This window comes from Crocuta crocuta, unplaced genomic scaffold, assembly GCF_008692635.1.
Source record: "Crocuta crocuta isolate KB4526 unplaced genomic scaffold, BGI_CrCroc_1.0 scaffold16, whole genome shotgun sequence".
In the NCBI taxonomy this organism is placed as follows: Eukaryota; Metazoa; Chordata; class Mammalia; order Carnivora; family Hyaenidae; genus Crocuta; species Crocuta crocuta.
In genome coordinates this window covers 9748819-9761010 of record NW_027531893.1, presented here as the reverse complement: position 1 = coordinate 9761010, position 12192 = coordinate 9748819, and the positions used below count along the sequence as shown (strand labels likewise).

Below are 12192 nucleotides of genomic sequence, written 5' to 3'. Positions count from 1 at the left end.
CTCTGGCTTCTGCTGAGCACCGTGGCATGGACTGGGGCTCTGGAACACCCCTACTTTGCAGCACCCTCCTCTACGGCCAAGTCTCAGTCTACAGTTCTAACGCTGCCGGCCATGAGGAGCCTGGAATGCTTCCTCCAAGCAGTCCGAGCACGCTGGCTGCTTCTTACACTTGGATCAGTCTCAAGTGGACTTGTGTGTCTACTTTTCGTGCTGTGACAGCAAATTCAGAAAAAAAAATTCCTTTTTGCCCATGCAGACCAGAAAGATCAGACAATAAAGTTTTCACAAACTTACTATAAACTTGGAAAAAGGCGCCTCAGAGATCATCTGGTCTTTCCCGCAAAGTAAAGGGTCAAACATGGTGGGTGTGTGTGTCAAGATCAGTAGTTGGTAAGCCCACTCTGCCATGGAACAGCTCTCCACATTCAATCGTCTATCCAGTGGTCAATGGCCAAGGCTACATCTCTATCGTTCACAATATCCCTAGCACCCAGCCCACTGCAGGATGGCCGGACAGATAGATGGACAGGTGGAGAGATCAACAGATGAGCCCAAACCGGTTTCTCTCCAACTTTTCCTCTCTGCTTTCTATTCTGTCCTCTGGGAGGCAGCTGGGAGTCCAAGTAAAAACCCCAGCCTTGGGGTGAGGAGACCAGTAGTGAATCGGGTTCCGATGCTTTTGCACTGAGACCTTCAACAAGTTATTCCCTTACCACTCTGAACATGTCTCTGCCCACCTCTAAAACGAAAAGAACATCCACAATACCTCAGGGTTGTTGAAACAACAAACCGAATAAGACATAGTACACTTTGGTGTATTCACCAAGAAATTCCTGGTTTCCCAAAATGTGAAGACCAGGAAGGAAGAACACCGGATAATCCTCATAAATAAAGCTAAAAGACAAGCAAAAGCCTGAAACGTATAGTACAAAGGATTACTGTCCGAGCACTCTTACAAACGGGTAAGAGAGGGATGAACGGTGCCATAAAAATAGGGAAGGACACCAAGAGGCAATTCTCACTTACACACACACACACACACACACACACACCACAAACAACAGATTAAAGTGCAAACAGATGCTCACCCTTCCTAGCAATAAGGAAAATGCAAATTCAGACCTTGATGGAATGTAACTGCTCCCCTATCAGAATGGTCAAATTTAAATACTCATTTAATACTCAATGATGACAAGGACATGGGGACAAAAAGATTCCTCCACGTTGTTGGGAAGACTGAAAACTGATCCAGTAGTTGAGAAAGCCATTTACCTGGGCCTATTAAAATAAAAAAGGTATATATCCTGCACTTCAGCAAATCCACTTCTAGCCATTTATCTGGAAGACCTGCCTGCAATATGTACAAAGTGATCTGTCTGAGAACAATCTGGGAGCTTTGTTTACAATACAATGTGAAAACAGTCTAAATGTCCATCATCAGAATATGAAGTAAAGGCTCCACCGAACTAGGAAACGATGTGCCCAAGTTTAACATGAGTAAGGAAGCGAGAGGTCGGAGGAGGAAGCCATGTACCACAGGATGCCGTTTATGTTCAACAAAATAAAACCACAACGGCATTCGATGGATCCACGTACAGACATTATGCCCCCCAGGAGACATTTGGCAAAGTGTGGAGACTCTTTGGGTTGTCACGACTGGAGAGACGGTGTGTGGAGTGAGTGGGTGTGGCCACGGATGCTGCTCAGTGTCTTTTTTTTTTTTTAATGTTTTATTTATTTCTGAGAGAGAGACAGCATGAGCAGGGGAGGGTCAGAAAGAGAGGGAGACACAGAATCTGAAGCAGGCTCCAGGCTCTGAGCTGTCAGCACAGAGCCTGACACGGGGCTCAAACGCACGAACCATGAGATCATGACCTGAGCCGAAGTCAGGCGCTTAACCGACTGAGCCACCCAGGCGCCCCTGCTCAGTGTCCTTTTATGCACAGGTGAGGACTGCCCCACACAGAGAATTATCCCATCCCAACATCCACTGTGGTGCATGGGGAGCCCCGGTGTGAGGGTGCCTTCCAGCAGGCTGCTCCTGACGCACAGCCGACGCCCCCACTGCTGGTCAGAGCATCCTCACTGTCCTTTGGGGAAACACCCCGATTCCATGGACCTCAACTTCAGGAGTAATAGAACCCCAAAGCGAGCCATCTGCCTGGACACGGCAGTTGGCAGACAGGGGTACGGCCCATGCCACCGAGGGTCAGAGCTGGTTCAAGGCCCGCCAGCAGCCTTGGAAGAAACAGGGGCCTCTTCCCCTGGGGGCAGCTGCGCCGAGCGGGGGGGCGGGTGGTAGGCACCCACAGACACTACCGCCGCGGCCTGGCTGGGAACAGGGCCAACACGGGGAAAGCGACTTTCTCAAAAGATGGGAGACCACTCCTCATGACAGAGTCCCTGAAATTCCAGCTGTGCCCGCCCCGGTGTTCTCCATGACGCAAGCCGATGAATCCCCTTTGTGAAGCTCCGTGAGTCAGGACTCCACGCAGAGTTCCTGGGAGGGCCGCGAGCCACCAGCAGGAGCGGGAGGGCGGGGGGGACAAGACGGGAAGAAGAATGTGTCTGTTTCACAGAACCAGCAGCTCCCGCCAAGGAGACATGCAGCCAAGTAACCCGCTGAGCCCCCCGCGTGACACGGTCTGAGCCGGCGTGGAGCGCAGGGCCCGCGCGGCGCCCCCACGCTGCCCAGTCACCTGTAGCTCCCGACCGCCTCTGATCTCCTCCCGTGGGCAGGGGTTTCCACCGCCGTGCTGACGTGTGCACAGCATGCTGGCAGGCGTGTCGTAGGCACGGCACGTGTCTTGGTAACAGAAATGGTAGGTTGCTTGCGTACCAAACTCCCTGGCCTCGCCTTCCAATGCACCGAATAAAAGCCTCCTGCACTCACCCCAAGGAGACACGGCGTTTTGAGACCTAGCTCTGTGTCTCCTTACCTGTGAACTGTAATCCAAGTTCTTTGCCTGCAACACTTCCTTGCACGGTGTTCAATTTAATGCACCCCAAGCGGCACAGACCGGGAGGTGGGTTTCGGTTTAGGTTGGTTTCGCTCTCCGACACCTGGGACAGGGCAGGTGTTACCGGGGAGTCAGTACCCCGGGCAGGAGAAGGGTGGTCAGCTCGTCTCCCACACTGCCCCAGTCAGAGGAGCCCCGGCCCAGGTGTGAATGGGGGTCCCATCAGAGGACGAGGCTGGGTCCTGCTGAGGTGATGGCCGCATCCTGAGGGCCCTGCCATCCAGGTACCTTGGACTCCCAGCCTCCACTTCCACCAGCGCCCTTGGGCCAAGACCCGGCTCCCCACGCCAACACGCCCACGAGGGAACCAGCACAGGGGCCAGCAAACGGGAGCATGGGAAGGGGGGGAGGCACCCACCTGGAGACGAGCCCCCACCTGCGGTTGTGGCAGTGACAGGGACTGAGGACACCTGTGCATGTGGGTGTGCACATCAGCCCCGCTCACAGCTCCTGACAGCGAGGCAGGAGCAGGGAACCATCTCAGGAAAGCCTCCCCAGGAAGGACAGAGAAGCCATCGGAACAGGCACCCCGGAGACGCTGATGAATCACACCCCGGGCAATTCAACAAGGAATTTAGATGCAAACCAAGACTAAACCCAGCACCACCGGCCACTTCCCAGCTGGCCCAACTCCCATGTGCTGGGGCATTCAGTCCTTCAGGCCTCTGCGGACCCCAGTTAAACAATCGGGATATGAAGCATTATCTTCTGAGCACTGGCCCCCTGGCGGAAAAGCTCACCCCTGGGCAAAACCTCACAGTCTTGCACGGACATCGTCTTCCATTTCAGTTGCTCGAATGGCGGACCTGCCACCTCCTCGGCAGACCCGGAAGCTGAGGATGAAGGTATCTCACTCTCTGCAGCCCCTGAGGTAGCTGACGTGGAGCCCTTGATCGAATAGATGCTAAATAAAGACTTTTGTCAATATGTGAACATCCCAGAGACGTTCAACTAAATGTTCTTTTTACGTCTGCTTCCAAGTGTAGGCGCTTATCACCACCACCACCGAGTGGTTACTGCAGCGCTAAGGGTAGGAATCTCACAGCGGTGTCCGACACCGCGCCCAACGCTGTACCTGTCGCCGTGCAAGGTGAGTGGCCTTCCGTCCCTCCCACCCGTAGCCCTCCCTCCAGCCCGTACGAGGAGAGAAGGTTCTGTCTACTCCATAGCACCTGTCTCCCCCACGGACGGTCAGGGTGGGGAAGGCAGGAGCCTTTGCTCACCGCCAGCTCTGCTGCGCGTGGCCTAAGCCGGGCCTGCAGGAGGCCCTGGGCAAAGCACTTTCAGATGAATCCAGGGTTTATCTGTGAAGGGAAAGCAATTCTTCCTGCTGGGGCGGACACAAGCGGTAACGGAGAGTAAGAGGGCCTCGTGCATCCAAAGGGACGTGCTTTCCATCTGTGCGGCACCAGGCCCTCTCGGAAGCCCTGAGCATCCCAGGGCAGCTGGGGGCAGGCGTGCTCGGGTGCTGGGCCCGGTGGGACACGCTGTTCTCAGGGGGAGGGGCAGCGGGAACAAAGGCCCGCGATCCCAGGGTACGTACTTGCCCTTCGTGCAGCACCAAGGCCCACGGGGGCTGGAAGGACACCCAGCTATCCCAGGGCCTGCCTCGGGCACAACGGGTGCGGCAGGAGGGAGCAGACGTGGACGAGAGAGATTCACCTCCGCCCCAGAGCTGCTCTGTCTCCCCCCCAAGATCCGGAACTGCGCCTGCCGGGGCAGGGGCTTCTCGGAGCCCATGGCACTGCAGCTGTGGGTCCCGTCTGTCCCATCCTCCTCCGCCGCATGAATTCCGCCCTCTCTGCGGAGCTATGCACGGAGCAAGCCTCAAGACAGAGAGGCAGATAAGAGAACTGGGGGGCTGTGGGGTAAGCCTCTCAGGAAAGGGGATGAAAAGGAATGGCTGAGAAGCCTGCAGCCTCAAGTGCAAACACGTCATCCTCCACCTGCAGCCCCGCGTAGCCCACCCAGACCCTGTGATCTATTATTAACGGAGCAGAGAATGCATTCCCTGCATCACATACAAAAACACGCCCTAATGGGATAAATCTGCAAAATGACTGCCCAGGTGACACGGGTTCCTGCCAGGTGGGATCACAAGTACTCAGTGGGTCTTCCTGGGGCACCTTTAAGTCAACGCCACACCCTATGGCCTCTAGGAAAGGGGACTTATTCCATTCAGAAGGGAAGAGCTTTGCTGAAACAAAACAACAATTTTTTTTTCTATATACAAAGGAGACCTGATTAGTTGTGCTGTGCAAATGGAATACTGCTCCAGAGCCCCTGTTTCTGGTGGCTGAATTGAAAGGCTGAAATTAATCCCACACAGAGGATGGATTTCAGCTGTACTTACACTAACAGTACTTTTCAAAAGCAAAGATGTAAGTGTTCAGAAGGTAAGTATATTGATGAATTCTTTCATTTCAGTTTACTGCCTGTAATATTTGCTTAAGAAGAAAATACGCAGGTTGTTTGAAGGTCTCACAGGCCTTCATAAACACTACAGCAGGATATTCAGGATGGTGGACCTCAATCTTCTCTAGAATCGGGGATATTTTGGGGAAGAATATCAAACAATGGCTGAGGTATAAACCAGGGGCTAAGAACAAATGCAACTTTATCATATGGAAGTGATAGAAAATCGAGCCCATAGCACCACAGTGTGTTAACAGAGAGGAGGAGAGAAAAATGAAGAAAGCCAGTTAGTAAACAGTTTTTCCGTATTATGTGCTGCTGTTCAATCACTGCATCTCTGGCTAGTGTCTGCTGGGAACGAGGCGTGAGCAAGGGCCCAAAGTGTAAGAAATACTCATGGACAGAAACCTTCAACTGGGAAGGTCCTGGACACCAATTTTACTTCTGTTCGGAAATTCGCTCGAACGCGGCCGTTCCTACCAGGGCCGGAGCACACCTCAGCGCCCATCTCAGACTCGGGGGCACAGTGTGGAAACTCTAGGGCTCAAAGGGAAAAACCGCTTTTGAGACCTTGCACTCAGCCTTGTCCAGGGAGGGCATGCCTTGCCAGAATGCCTTGTGCAAAACACAGTCCCAGACCTCTTCCCACCCTACAGACAGTGAAAAAGCACTTGTACTACGTGCAGCAGGTGGGCTATCTCTGCCTCTGGTATTGAGGACCACCCTTCCAGGCCTCGGGCAGGCTCTCCCACCCCAACGTTGCTCAAACGAGTTCTGAAGGAGCATCCTGGAAACCCATCCACGGCCAGAGCGGCCAACATGGACATCTGCTTGGACAACTTTCCTAAGCCAGACCGTCTCAGCCTGGCTTGCGGACTCGGGGGGCTCAATGGGTAACGTGTCTGGGCCCGGCAGTGGCCCCAGCAACTTCTACAGAGAACTCCCAGCTGCGCTGCAGTGGCCACCTTCTCAGGAATGTGGGTGGCCACCCATGCAGGCCGGGCTCCTCCCTTCAGATTGAAGGCAACTGTGCAAATTGCCTCTTGGATTTTTAAAGAGCTCCACCCTCAGACTCGAAACCTCTGCAAACCGGTACCTTGTGAGAAAGTGCTATTTGGGCTCGAATAACATTACAGACTGTCATGCTTCTCTGTGCCTTTGTTTTCTCATCTATGCGATGGTGAGAGGAGTTTATTCACACTGTGATTTTGAGGACTGTGCCACAGAATGCACACACACCAGTGAGAGGCAGCTGCCGCTACGGTTTCCTGTTAGCATCATCCTCACTGCTGTTTTATCGTCAGCGGTCTGTTCCCTCAGCTCAGCATTTCCCAAACATCACATGTTCACATAACACTGTCCCAAGCTCCGGCTGCTTGCATTATCATTTATTTGGTGTTGTTCTTCAAGCAGACTCTTTCTTTCTTCTTAACTTTATTTTAGAAGAATGCAGGGTGCCTGGGTAGCTCAGTCAGTTAAGCGTCTGACTGGATTTCAGCTCAGGTCGTGGTCTGACGGTTAATGGGTTCGAGCCCTGCATCAGGCTCTGGGCTGACAACATACAGGGTGCTTGGGATCCTCTCTCTCTCTCTCTCTCTCTGCCCTTCCCCCAGGCGCCTCCCCTCCCCGCTCCAAATAAACTTAAAAAAAAAAAAAAAAAAAAGGAAAATGCATCGCTGTGGTAAATGGAAAACAGGATTCTGCGCCCTAACTAGAAGACCAATGTAAAAATAAACACAATAGAAACAAGACAACATGTATGATCAAGCTCAAGTCTGCTCCTTCCCGTCACCGCTGAACAGAATGATTCGAGGGCATGGACGGCACAAGGTCAATACTTGAAGGCTTTCTTCCCCTGGGAATCCTAAACGCTGAAAGAGCTGAAATGTGAGTGGCTTTCTCCCAGCAGGATTTGTTAACATCCAGCCTCTGTCTTTCTAGAATGTGGCTAAGCACGCAGAGCATTACCCTGCTTTCCAGTGCTCCTGGAGACACCGTCTGCCCAAGAGAACTTCCTGCAATGACAGAAATGTCCCGTATCTGTGCTGCCCTGTGCAGCAGCCACCAGCGGCATGTGGCTGTGAAGCACTTAAAATGTGGCTACCGGGCTTGAGCTGAATTTTTAAGTTTATTCTATTTCAGTTCGTTTAAATTTAAACGGCTGGGTGTGGCTGGTGGCTGTTGTGTTGGAAAGCCCACATCTACGGAGAAAACTACACATGCCGATCCTTTCATCTTGGCTCTTCCGATGAACCGTTATCTGCTGGAGGGTCTGCCCTTGGCTCCCTATGAGGGGGACATGATGGAACCTGAGGAGGATCTGTCACGGGATGTCACTGGGGACTGTCCACCACATGCTCCAATATTGCTGTATCTAAAGCCCTGTGTGGAAACTTCTCTTAGAGCTCCCTTTGAGGAGCTCACATATTTTCTTCCCATCAGCAATGGTACTATCCAAAATAGCCGCATTTCCATTTTCACCCTGGCTGCCGGGCAGTCCAGAGAAAATTCACAAACCAATGAGAACAGGGGTATAGGATCTCCTGAGAGACTTCCACGATTTCCTTAATGCAAGTATCACCAGTTTACATCTTCCCAGACGCTGACATTTCATTTTTTACTTCTATCTTATCATTCTTTTACAGGTGTTCCTCTAGAAATTACCTCCAGTCTTCTGGGGAAATATACTGAACGTGTTTTTTAAACTAAGAAAAATAACGTCCCATGGTACCAGCATTTTCAATGAGCCTCCTTCTTTACGTTATCATTTATGATAAAAACTCTGTAAAAACCTTCCTCAAATGTTTCCAAACATGTTGTATGGATTTTGCTTGTGAGATAGTGACCAGAAACACTGTTATCTAAAAGGAGAAAGACAGTTGCATTCAGGAGGTGCTGCCTCAAACCCAACACGAGAGAAGATTTCACGGAACCCACAGCGGGGGATGAGGCGGGTCTCACCGGCAGCGGCAACTGGGGGCCACGTCCTCCAGGCATGGATGGGACCACACCCAGAGAAGCTCCAAAGACACGAAGGACAGGGAGCAGCACGGACACCACTGTGACTGCCGTGGAAACAATCTCTCAGGCAACGGGGCACGCGCCGCATCCCTCTCATTCCGTAACGGACTCTCAGACACTGAAAGCTGCCAAATCGCACCCTGGGGTAGGGGGCTGGGGGGAAGAGTCCGACATGAAAGGTCCAGGAAACCTCTCCAGTGGTATCACATTGTAATTTCACTCTAAAATAAAGCCATCTGCCTCACTTTGTTCATCCTCTGGGCAGCACCTCCCAGCTTTCTGATGGCATCAAAGCAGAACTCAGACACTCACAGAAGAGGGTTTTTGGTGGGTTTGGCATAAAAGGAGAATGAGAACCAAGGAGATGTACATAAATCTGTCCTGTCTAACTCTTTTAAGCCAAAGAGAAGAGCATCACAAACACTCAGATTCTCCAACACCTAATAACATGGTACTTACTAACTGCTGTTGCCCAGCCAAACAAGAAACCTAAAATCACTTTCTGGTGCAACGTTCCTTCCCAAACCCTTGCCCATCTGTGAGATATCAAGATGTGTGTGTCATACGGATACCCGTTCCTATAAACCACACACCCGCCACCACACCTGTCACCACAGGCCACACAGGGCAAGCATTCTCGAACAGGAGAAACACCAAGATGAGAAAAGAGAGTGTGTCCTGGGCGCCGCATGCTCCTCACGCCAACAACAGCTTTGCAAGGTAAGCCGCAATAGTATTTCCGTCTTACGCGGAGCAAAGGGAGATTCACTTAAGGTTACAAAATTTAAACCAGGGCTCCTGTCTTCAAGGTCTGTATTTTTTTTTTTTAACCACCCAGCCTCTGGAGAAAAATATCTTAATAGCTGAGGTCTTCTTCAATCGTCAATTCCCCACTTAAAAAAAAATTAAAAGGTAACAAAACTCAAGGCATTTCACAGAGTTCTTCAGGATTAAGAACAAAAATGTAATGAAAGTTGTCATGACCCGAGAAGACAGAAGCAGGAAGCAGCTACAAGTCAGAGTTGAAAGCAGAGTAGTCCAGGACAGGTGAACACCACGGGCTGGAGATCGGGATCCAAGGTACGAAAAGTAAAAGACAACAGACAAAAAGATGGTAGGAACGCAGGATTGAAAGAGGCATCGGAAAATCAGAGGAAAGATGGAAAACTGGAGTCCCATGTGTTGGGGATAAACTGTCTCCGAAGCACACAAAGGTCCCTGAGGCCCCACAGCCCAGCCCCAGCCAGCGCTGACCAGCTCTCCCCTGAGGAGGAGGAGACCTCTGCACCTGGGGTTCCATCAGGTAAATGCTGCCCCTTCTTCTGAGCAGAGGGCCCTGGTTTTCATTTGGAGAGGAACTCCTCTCCCTCTGTCAGACATGCCCCACCGCCAGCAGGGGTCACATCCAAGCCTGGCCAATCTCACAAGTCTGTCGCCCAGCCCAGAGCATCAGGGAGGGCCTCCTTGTCCAAGACAGGCCAGAGAGGGATGCTGCAACCACCCAGACGGGCTAGCGCTGCCCATCACCCCACAGAGAGCCCCAGCCCGAGAAGGACGCCCAAGCAGAGGACACAGCAGACGGCAGCAGGTCTCCGGTCACAGGCCTGGTCACGCCTGGGGCTGCACATACATCCTGCCTCTCTGGATGCAACACAAGCTGACAAAGCCTGTTTCGGCTCCCGCTGTCCGAGCTCCCATCTGCAGCGGCCGCACTGACGGGCCTGACTGACAAGGATGCTCCACCCGGGCCCCTCCAGTCTGCATGAAGAAGGGACCCCTTCCTCGGGGAGGCTGGCATCAGGAGGCCGTCAGCGCTCCATCACCGTCACCGAGAGGCAGAGGCACCACAGCACTACGAAAGGTGTCGGTTCTGCCCCAGCAGCGACATCCGGCTGAAAACCAGACGCTCACCTGATACACATGGAAGGCGTTCGCCGCTTTGCCCCGGAGAAACACGGACGGGATCCAGACGTTGATCAGCGCCCGGTTCGATCTGACCGAAAACAAAGATCGAAATTAGGTGATTTCAATTTATAACGAGGAACGGAGGAAACTGTCTTCTCTAAGAGGCATCACACACCAGAATTGATGATAACACCAATCACGTCCATGAGCAAGACAAAGGGCCTGGGTTCACCCCGCCCTCCAAGATCGCTCTTTAGGGACTTAGTTTAGTCATTGTGAATTTTTTATTTAGATACAGAGTGTGTACTTGGGAATGAGAAATGGACTTCAGTTCTTACAGCTGATTCACTGTGACTCCTCATTTCTCTAAACCTGAGTTTCCTCCTCTGAAAGGAGGGATAACAACTGGAATCCCCCATGTGGCTGTGTGGGGTCACGTGACTTGATGACCACAGGGTACCTGGAGCACCCAGAGGGGTCACACCACCTCCTCACTATGCCCCTCTAGCCCCTGCCTGTCATTTTAAGATCAGACTCCATCAAAGGGCTCAGGAGACCAACATGTGAGGCTATGCAGGCCACAGCTACTTGGGGTGGGGGAGAAAATGGCAGGCTGGGAGACCAGGAACCCAGGCACAAACACCAGCCTTGCAACTCTCTGGAAACACTGTGTATGGCTCCCATGAACCAAGATTTATTTATTTATTTATTTTAATTTTAAGGTTTCTTTTTGAGAGAGACAGAGAGCAAGTAGGGGAGGGGCAGAGAGAAAGGGAGACACAGAATCAGAAGCAGGCTCCAGGCTCTGAGCTGTGAGCACAGAGCCCGACATGGGGCTTGAACCCACGGACCGTGAGATCATGACCTGAGCCAAGTTGGATGCTTAACCAACTGAGCCACCCGGGTGTCCCAACCAAGATTTAAATTCGAGGACAAGTCATTTCCTGAGCACCTACAACGTATGTTCATGCTTTTACCTAGATTATGTCAGCTAATCGTCACAGGATATTTAAGGGGTCCTTCAAGGGTCGCTTTGGGTACGTGAGTTCTGCCTCCCGTGAGGACTTGCACCTAACTGTGAGTGGCTGGGGACACACGGCCGCCACCAGCAATCTTCCGCCAGGCTGAAGGCAAGGCCTGCACACAGAAAACTCTGTCTCTCACCTGTGAAGATCGATCCTGATGGGCGTCCCGACGGTCCCTGCGCAGTTCTCAGAGGACCGGAAGGGTCCAGCCCGGGCCTTTACCTAGAGGTGCTCCAGGGCTAACTGCTTTCTCCTGAACTCTCCTCTCTAAGGAGCAGCCCACAAACATGCGCCAGCCTCCTGTGCTTAGATCACCATCGGAGATGATGGGGGAAGAGGCGGTGACCCAGTGGGCTCCCCATCTCTGGCGTAGAGAGCATTTTAGTTTCACAGACAGATGGCTCTCCTGAAGCAGCATCTCTTCCAAATCCTGAGCGGAGGTGCTGACCTCCTCCAGGGGGCAAAGTAACCCATCACACTCAAAACTCCGAGTCCAAATGGCAACTCTGAGCCATGAGGATGGTGTGCACATCTAACGGCACCCCTCCTGTAAAGTTCCTCCAGATGGTTCTAGTGCCTCAAGTGTTCCCTTTTCCTCTCTGTCAGGGGAGAGGGAGGGTGAGGCGGAGCATGAGGGGACATAACAGCCTGCTTTTCGTTCCCCTCTCTGATTGGTGAGGGTGAGACACCCCCAACTGGCTTCGACATTTCTTGCTTTCAGAGCATTGACCGTACAGGATGAGAACTGTTTACATGGCCATCTCCCTCCTCGATATTAATTCATTTGTTCATTCTCTTGACGGAGA

General features: G+C 52.3%; 1 protein-coding gene across 1 annotated transcript in view; it reads right to left on the bottom strand.

The window, feature by feature from the left end:
* Nucleotides 1–12192, bottom strand: part of SNX29 (sorting nexin 29) — a 469938-nt gene that overhangs the window by 134731 nt on the left and 323015 nt on the right. The window contains exon 19 of the mRNA XM_077773189.1: nucleotides 10368–10449. Within this exon, the coding sequence (XP_077629315.1) occupies nucleotides 10368–10449 (82 nt within the window). The remainder of the gene's footprint in view (nucleotides 1–10367; nucleotides 10450–12192) is intronic.